The 9,953-nt window shown below is 33.9% G+C and overlaps 1 protein-coding gene across 1 annotated transcript; it reads right to left on the bottom strand.

Annotated features, from left to right (window-relative positions):
* Positions 1-1,367: 1,367 nt before the first annotated feature.
* LOC111054490 (polyketide synthase HetM-like) lies at positions 1,368-9,703 on the bottom strand. The gene is made up of 7 exons (XM_039445123.1): positions 9,528-9,703; positions 6,109-6,238; positions 4,396-4,597; positions 3,779-3,940; positions 3,270-3,384; positions 2,782-2,897; positions 1,368-1,440 (listed from the first exon to the last, which is right to left on the bottom strand). The coding sequence occupies exons 2-7, from the start codon at positions 6,191-6,193 to the stop codon at positions 1,368-1,370; spliced, it is 753 nt and encodes a 250-aa protein (XP_039301057.1). The 5' UTR covers positions 6,194-6,238; positions 9,528-9,703.
* Between the last annotated feature and the right edge of the window lie 250 nt (positions 9,704-9,953).

The raw sequence follows: 9,953 nt of genomic DNA, 5'->3' as shown, positions 1-9,953 counted from the left end.
CTGGTATAGCTGCATTCAGCAATTTAATGCAAACTGTCAGCATTGGTTATAAATAAAAACATGAGTGCTTCTTGCCATTCAAGTGAATGTGACTAGAGAGGTGTCCCCAATAAGCACGTTTGAATACTTGACTCTGTAACTGAGATTGGATATTATTCATTTCAACTTACAACTTTGCCAGCATCTGATGTGATATTGACAATGCGGCCACTTTTCCTCTCAGCCATGCCTCCAACAACAGCTGCCAGCCAATTCACTCGATATTGTCATTATTATGAGAATCCAAGATCAACTCAATACCACTAAACTTAGGGGGAGTGTCTCGATTAGACCAGGTGTTCGATTATACCAGGTCCTGGTCTAATCGGGAAAGTCCGACCTGGAGTAATCGAACACCTGGACTAAGCGAGCACCTGGGATAATGGAACACCTGGGCTAATCGAAATACAACCAACTTAGGGTCTATTCTACCAAGTTTTGAGAAACATCTCACCTCAATTGTGCTAGTAACGTCAACCTTCATAGCAAGCACTTGGGTAGCTCCAGCCTGCTCGAATTTTTCTTTCAATTTGTCCAACTTCTCCAAATTTGTATCAAACATGGCGACCTTCGCATTGCACAGAGCCAGCTTCTCAGCAATGGCGGCTCCAATATCCGAGGAAGCTTCACTCACCAAAACTATCTTACCGCTCAGATCTGTGTCAATCTCTGCACTAGCTTCTGCAAAAATTGTGAAACATTAATTATTTGTTATTAGAAGTAAAATTAATTTTATCTTTGAAAATTGCTTGAGAGAAATGTTGTTGTCTATGGCCCAGTTGCACGTGAATCTAAATCAAATATTCGATTCAATGAAGGTAGAATGTCTTCATTTAACTATGGCTAATTTAATAATCATAAATTGATGTCTAACTTATATACGTTCACTTGAGAGCAATAGGAATATCCAGTTGACTTACTGTTACAAAAAAAGAGGGAGAGAGAATGAGAGAGCAATCTATCTTGTGATGTGAAGTGATGACAGAATAACTATGACTTGAATTATCAAGCTCAAGCAATCACAGTTTGAGATAAATGGATTGAAATCAAGTCCAACTTCATATTGTATTAATTTGAATGAATGTTGAGCTCACCTGACTTACTGGGACTATTAGCGGCCACAGGAATGCATCCCAATTGGTGGAGATGGTCAAGGTATTTGCTATAGAGCTCAACATCGACTACCGGGTATGTCACCTTTCTCTTTTCAATGAAACAGTTCAGTCTCTCTCTTTTCAATTCAGCCAGATTGGTGAAGTAATTTTCATTCCTGCAACAGTAAATTGATTAAAATCAATACGGTACGTACATCAATACATCCTCGTTTATCACAACTCCCAGTCGTTGTAAGGCAGTGATTTCAAATTGTAGCCTCTTTTTTCCATTAGTTTCCACAATTCCCTAGAGAAATGTATACAAATTGAGCTGTATTGCTTGTTATTGATGTATCAAAATACTGTCTCTTTTATAATTCAAAAGATTATGTTAATTCTTTACTCTCCCTCGACATGCATATGAATTGTAATTATACATTTTTTCTCAATCAAAATCGAATCTTCAATTCAATATCAATAAAACTTTATAGCAAATATCGGTGTAATCGATATGCGGACTTAACATTTTTCCGGGAATTTATCAGAATGATACACTTGTGTTGAACATCCTACTGTAACAAAGTTCTATTTCTGAATTAACAGATAATTATAAACAACATAAAGGGTAAATAACTTTAAAAAATAGAGTTTTATTGAGATTAATAAATGAAATTTGTAAACTTGTATTCTTTATTAGTTGGCAATCGATGACGTGTCTATGTTTTGCTTGGGAGCTTTAGGTGCTTATTCTAGGTGTTTCTCTCAGACGTTTCTCTCATGAAAAAATGGCTGCTGGCTTGTAGAAGTGTTTTAGTTCTCTTGAAATTTTTCTATAAAATTGAAATTTAAAATGTTTTAATTGAGATCTGAATAATTTTATTGTGTTCTAAATTTGTGTTGAATGTTTTATGTAATTTTTAAAGCCTGTAGCCAAATATATAAGCTCAATATGAATAGATAAGTATTTTAGCTTGTAAGAATTTTCTGTTTAAGTATCAAATTGTTTTGTTCAGTAAATATTTGTTGTAAATTGCCCAAGTATTATGAAAATTATAATTTGATTTGCTCTGAACTGGACTTTTCATTCATAGCCATTAAATCCGTTCATGATTTATCAAGATATTAGAAAAATTGGAACCGATGACTTTCCTTGGGTAGGTGAAATACTATCAAACCTATTTGGATAAATTTGGTAGCACGGCAGAATTAACCTACATTAAATCCCAATGTACTCTTATGATTACATTTTCCGAAAGTTTGTGTGAATTGGAAATCAGAATCATAAGTAATATCGTTGATTATTACAATTAAGAAAACCTTAACGAGTTAGAAACAATGTTTGCTTCGTTGGAATTATTTTAAAACGTTTCAAGAATATTCCATAATTGTATCGATTAGTTTCAAAAAATTAATTTCTAAGAACAAAACATGAAATAACACCTTATAATATCAAAATTCAAAAAAATAAGCCAATAATTTATATCCAGATAAATTGATAAAAATTAAGAAAAATATATAACAGAAGACCTAAATTTGTTAACTTGAATTACTACAGAATACATACAAATTCTTTTGTCATAAACTTTTCAATTGATATTTCCCTATGGAGAACACAATAAAATAGAGAGAGAGATATCAGTTTGCTTACTCGCATGGAAGATGGTCCTCATTCACAAAATGGTAGATTTTCCCCATTGAGTTATTCAGATCCAAAAACAACTCCACAAACATATCTTGTACAAAATCAATTGGCGTCATTTCAATCTGAAATTGAAAAAAATGAAGTGAACAGACGGTTTTTTATATATTAGACGGTATTGTATACACGTTTATTGGAATATAGATTATATATGTTTCTACTAGATGTTCATTTACTAGCCAACATTATTTTGTTTTAATGTGAAATAAAGAAGTTTCGCAGAGTAAGAAACTTGATAAAGAGCAGAAAGTTCCAGACTGAAAAATACAGAACAAACCCATAAAGGAAAAGAGAAAAATCTCAAAATATTTCTATCAAGTTTAGTTTTACAGTGAGATACAACACTATTACAAATCCACCGGACTGTTCTGAATTGTGAGTAAAATTTCCATCTTTATTCAAGTGGCCCTTTTACAATCAATTTTGAGCATACATACCTTCCATTTGATGTCAGGCACTGCCCCAGTTCTGATGACACCCTGGATCATGTACAGAGTGAAATCTGACGGATTCCAACTGGCTACCTTAGTACTGCCTGATAGATTGCCGAATCTGAAAAATGCACATTCCATTTTGGAATAAATCCGTGAATAAAAGCTTGAAAAACAAAACCAAGCTAAAACTAAATCTGAAGTATATTTATTTTCAAATAATCCAGTTTAAGCTTCAGCAAATGATGTAGAAGTTTGAGTTACGAGAGAAGCTCAGCTACCGTCTCGCCGCTGCAATTTCAAGCTTTTTCTAGTGACTGAACCATCCACACACGAAAACGTCCATGGAAAATTATAATCTTACACTATGAAACTATAAAGATATTATTAATAAAGGAGCAGATTTGGGTATAATCCTGTTGTGTCTTTCGGTGAGTTTAATGATAAAATTGAATCATGAAAAATGCTAAATAAGGAAAAAATAGATAAAAATTTCCAAGTAATTTAGTGCTAACCTGTAAACAACACATGGCAATCCAGATTTAGCAGCGCGCAACACAAGTTGCTCGGCCAGCCATTTAGTTTGGCCGTAACCACTTTGAAGACGATCCACATGTGCAAACATGTCACTGTCCTCACCGCAACCCACCATACCGTCGGCAAATACTGCATTTGTACTGAAAACAGGGGAAAACATTCTATAAAGATCAAGAAAGTAGAACAATTTTAAACTCATGCACATCTCAAAACGAGGAAACCGTTTGAACTGGTGTAGTGATTGTTCAAGTAATGTCCAGTGAAAGAGCAGAGCAGTGATTTGTAATAGGTACCATTGCTGAATGAATAAATATATTATTCAAGAATAAAATTTCACACAACTGGTACAGCTAACACTGGGTAGGTTTCACAGCAGGTATCTCTAATATATTACAATTTAAATAAAATGAATGCTAACAAGAAATTGGATAATCGAATGAATTTTAGTAAGTATACATCGATTTCAAATGAAGTAGTTGAGGACTCAGGAAGGGTGAAGATTGGAAGATGTTAATACAAATGAGGTGGAGTTGGAAAAATATTTAATACGGTATTATAAATTATGGTGGTTCTATTAAATATTATTTATACAAACCTTATGTAATGTATGGGCTTGACTTTGTTGTGTAGAGCAAACTGGATGATATTTTTGGTGGCCTTCACATTATCCTTGTAGAGCGAGTGAAAAGGAAATATCAGATTGACTTTAGCTGACGCATGAATTATAAAGTCAATTTCTGGTGCAAGGGAATTGTAGGCATCATCTGAGAGGCCCAGATTCAGCAGAGATACGTCACCTGGTGAGATAAAAGTATTCATTTAATACAATTGTAATGATTAGTTGAATGTGATTAGTGTGGTACATGAATTTAATAGTTGCAAATATTATTATTCCTTACATGGCGAACTGAAGCTACATTATGGTCTTGGAAATAGCATTGAGTGAATGTAAGAAATACCACGCCTTCCTGCATGTTTATTCTATGGAAATATTTACCATGCATAAGTCATACTACTAGTAGTTATGTGAACAGTAGACCTCGCGCAGTTAAAAACCACAGCCTCCTCTAATACTGTCCATCAGAGTGAATTATATGTCCTGTCCTGACGTGTCGGCGAGATATCGGTGTGTAAACAACTAATGGCTGTTTGAGTTGTTGTATCGACATAAATAATAATAATTATCATAATTATTATAACAAAATTTGTTGCAAACAACTATGCTACTATCATCAAAAGCTCACCGAGCTGAAACAGAGAAAAGTCGGGAGAAAATAATATGCTACTTCGTGTTATCAATTTCATGCCTCATTGCTTGCAATTAATAGTCCACAAGACAGTTAATTTTTCACTAAGTTACATTGAGATATTAATTGCATGCAATTTGTAATCCACTCGACAGTTGATTTATGATGAATAAAATTCTATAGTCTGATTTTTAACGGTAATATTGACGTTCGAAGGAGACTTCTTTTCGTTTTGCAGTATCCTTGAAATGCAAAATTCCAAAAAACCGTATATATACGTCGACGCGAAATTCAAATACTTGTCAAATTTAATGAAAATCTATTGCCGCGTTTTGTCGTAAATGCGGAACATAAAGAGAAATGCAAAGCCGTCGACTTGAATCGTAGACCTCACTTCGCTCGGTCAACAATATAATATGTCTTCGTGCATTTGATAAATAATATCTGTAGTACATTAGACAAATGACAGTTCATGAAAATTGAATGAGGAGATGATTCCTCGTACTTTATCAATATGACTAGTAAATCTTACAATAATCTTCCATTTTCAAAGTACCGTACGTGCTATAATATGTTTATAAGGTAGCATTATAAATTGAAAATATTGTGAATCTGAATACAAACTTCTATGCCACGCCACAAACGAATCTCTCTCAACAAGGATTCTCCAATAGTGTAAGGTTTCATCAACTCCTTTTTCGATCAGAAATGAATTTCAAGTTTCCACCAATGTTATATTTCTCCCCTAATTTTTCATACCTATTGTTGGTAAGGAACATAATAATAGTTATCTCTATTATTTAGCTTTACGACGTATATCATTTTTCCTCTCAACTTTTTCACAATTTTGAAGGTTGATCACTCATTTTACATATTGGGCTTATCGGACACTATATTACACATAACAACATATTTTCATCTGTTTTATAATAACCGAGTAACATAGAATCACATATAATAATTTTGTTCAATTAGAAACCCCCTAAGCTTGATGCTGCATCATCACAACTCATACCTACATGAGAAAGCAGTTAGCAGAGATTATGTTGAATAATTCTCACCTTCAATTGCAATGATTCTTTCCAGAAGGTTTTCATCGACTTCAGGCAATCCAAAACGTTTCCGAGCCTCAATCACTCTCTCCATTGCTGAGCATGTTGGACTCTTCCGAACAATGCAGTATATGAGACCCTATTGTGGGGAAAACATTATCGATACAGTATTGGAACAGTTAACATCAAGTTGATGGGATGAAACATTATCATTAAATATATAATTATCATGTCAAAGCGTTCAGTAAATGGGCTGTTATTGAGAGAAACCGTGAACACTGTCGAAGAAGGAAATAGTAAGATATAGAAGGAAGATGGTGAATTGATTACAATAAAAGTAGGTTATTATGAAGAACATAAATAACAACAACTACATTAATATCTGAAGGATTTATTTTATGAGTAATGAAAAAATTGATTCTCACCTGAGTTTTTTTAAGCAGTTCACTGATCAAGTGTGATCCAAGAAATCCTGTTCCACCAGTTATTAGAATATTTCCAAAATTGAAAGTATTTGCAATTGTATATCATTTGAAGAAGCTATAACAACTCTTGAAAAAGCTTATAAACCCTCAAAATGTAGTACATGCACGTTACTGCTTATCTAAAGCAAAACAAACCCATGGAGAATCAATTGATCAATGAACCAGTCATGGACGTGATTGCAGTGATCTCCTTGATAAAAGATTGAAAAATAAATTTGATGTCCAATGTTTTTTCAAGCCAAGTGCATCAATAATGCAGTTGTAGTGTCAGCTAGGGAACAAACTAAAGACTTTGATGAAAATGACTATCTAATTGTACTGGGTGGCTCAAATAATATAAATGAACCTAACTTGAATCATCTTCCTCAAGTAACAGAAAAAATCAAGGAAATTGTGCCACTCAGCAAAAAACAAACTTAATAATAAGTACTATTCCTAATAGGTTTGATAGGCCAGAGTTAAATGAAGCAATCAATTCGACAAACAAATCAATCCATAATACAATCAACAGCCTAAAAAATAAGAATTCTAAACAACTGGGGATTTGTTTTCTAAATGAAAGGCTGAAAAGACATAACTTCACTAATCGTGGGTTGCATCTAAATCGATCTGGCAAGATCAACTTCACTAGAGCAGGGTATTTTCCCTGATGATCTGAAACAAGGAAAAATTTTGCCAATTTTCAAGAGCGGTGATTCTGAAATAGTTGAAAATTATAGACCCATTAGTATTCTAATGTAATAAGTAAAATTTTTGAAAGAGTAGTTTTAAATAGGCTATTGATGCACCTGGAAGAAATTAATTTCATATGTGATGAACAGCATGGGTTCCAGAAAGGGAAATCTACTAAGACTGCAATAGTATCCCTTGTTGAAAGACTAATAGATATAATAGATTCAGGTGAGAAGGCAGCCGCAATATTTCTTGATTTATCCAAAGCTTTTGATTGTGTGAACCATAGAATATTATTGGAAATACTGAAAACTGTAGGTGTGAATGGTATAGAACTAAAATGGTTTGAATCATATCTCATAGGTAGAAACCAGTGTGTTGAGCTTACCAAGGTGGATGGGAATGGGACTTAAGCTTGCTGTATACCAATAATTCATACAATAAGCTAATTCAGAATAAATAATTATATTGGGCTTGTAGTGTTGGCTTGTCCAGCATGTAGAGTTACGTAGAGATCCAGATAAGCAATAATTAATAATGGCATGCAGTTTACCTTGTGGTTGCGTCGCTCAGCTTTCTTATTTAGATTAAATTCTCTAGAAGATCTGTTACTCACAAACACTTTCTTCTTGAAATTACTAGTAATTTGCACCTTAAAGCAATTTTTGGTACGCTTTTTCTTGTTATAACACTAAGGTTGGCGTTGGCAATTACTGGTAATGGAGGTTACTTCTGAAAACTTGGTCAGAAAAGCTTTACTGCTCAGACCAGGAATTTATTGATTTAACGAACAAGAAACTAATTTCGAGCAAGGAAAAACAAGAATTTATCAACTTTACAAATAATTAGTTATTAATAATCGAAAATGTAAGGAGCTATCGTAGTGTTTTGTCAAGCCAACTCAGGTGTACCAACCTCTATTATGCACAAGCACCAACTGCACACACATGAGCGGATGTTTTTACATACAAGAAACTCAAGTAATGGAAACCATTACCAACCTGGCTATTGACACCTGGACCAGTATGGTTGAAGAAGATGACAAAACTCAAAACAAGAATCGCAAGTTGAAAAAGTTGAATTAATCGAGAGTACCCTGAATATGCGTTTGTTCGCCACAACGACGGCAGAGAATCGACAGTCTCACTTCGCCAGCTCGCCCCATACCCCCACGAGTGCCGATTGATATTAAGGGGGGAAGATTGTGATGATAAAACAGCTGTAATATTTATAATCTGTTATCTCTGTTACTAAGACACATATTTAATGTCGAATAAGCTCGTGTTGAGTCCAATTCTATTACATAATATATTATCGTTATGGTGATTGACTATTCACAGACCATCAACAAATTCACGAATTTGGATGCCTATCCACTACCACTAATGGAAGAATTAGCCAATAAGGTAGCGCAATAAAAATATTCTATCTATTGACCTGAAATCTGCCTATCACCAGATACCAATCTTGCCTGAGGAAAGGCATTTCACCGCATTTGAAGTTGGACAAAACTGTATCAATTCAAAAGAATTCCGTTCGGAGTCACGAATGGAGTAGCTGCTTCCAGAAAGTGATTGATCAAATCATAGAACAAGAAAATTTGACATCATGTTATGCCTATTTAGATGATATATTGTATGCGGAAGGACCAAGAGAACATGATGAAAATTTAGAAAATTTCTGGAGAGCAATAGAAAAATATGGCCTCACGATTAATGAAGAAAAGTGTAAAATATCTATGGAGAATTTAACCTTTCTGGGATTCGAAATTGGTCAGGGTATGATTAAGCCCGATCCAGATCGATTGAAACCACTTCTTGACTTACCAGCTCGTTTTGAGTCCAATTCTATTACAATTTTTATTGTAAATATAAATATTTCTATTACGTATTATATTTTCATCAGACATATTGGAAATTGTTAAAAGGTGAAACTGGGTATTGCAAGAAACTGGAAAAATATTGATAAAATGAAAAGCAGTGGAGAATATGATGAAAGTAGATAGGAGAAAAGGAAAATGATAGATTGAAACATGATTGGGTTAGTAGGCCTACGTAGATGGTACAGTCATAAGAATTGGGTTCAAATTCCAGCGGTGTGAGGAGGGATTGACTATTGTCTTTCTCCCACAATCGGTTTTGCAACAACCGACATGTCATCCTTCCCTAGCCAACCAACTTCCCTAGTGAATGAACCACCAAGCGATTATTATTCATGATTAACAAATAAAGAACTTTTAGATACATGAATATGAAGACATAAGGCACTTACCTGAGTCTTATTGAGCAGTTCATTGATTAGATGTGATCCAATAAATCCAGTACCACCAGTAATTAGGATATTGCCAGACTTGCACTTATTCTTCTTCAATTTCAATGATTCCCAGAAGGATCTCAGTTTGGAATCAAGGCTGAAATAACAAAAATAAAAATACTTGCAAACTTTATTTTGCGAAACATGAAATTATCAAATGAAGTTGATGAAAATAATCAAGATTTGTTCATAGAAAATATGAATTTAATGTAAACCAGCGGTAGCCTACAGTGATTGGATAAACACACACTTTACTATCGATGATAAGTACAATTCAGTCAAACTAAGACCATATATTTAGTGCACATGATGAGACTAAGCACAATATATTACGTTAAATCTAATAGAATTAAAAGGACGCAAAAATTCAATGATTGTAGAAAA

Source organism: Nilaparvata lugens, unplaced genomic scaffold (assembly GCF_014356525.2).
Source record: "Nilaparvata lugens isolate BPH unplaced genomic scaffold, ASM1435652v1 scaffold6193, whole genome shotgun sequence".
Taxonomy (NCBI): domain Eukaryota; kingdom Metazoa; phylum Arthropoda; class Insecta; order Hemiptera; family Delphacidae; genus Nilaparvata; species Nilaparvata lugens.
This window is presented reverse-complemented; position numbering and strand designations above follow the sequence as displayed.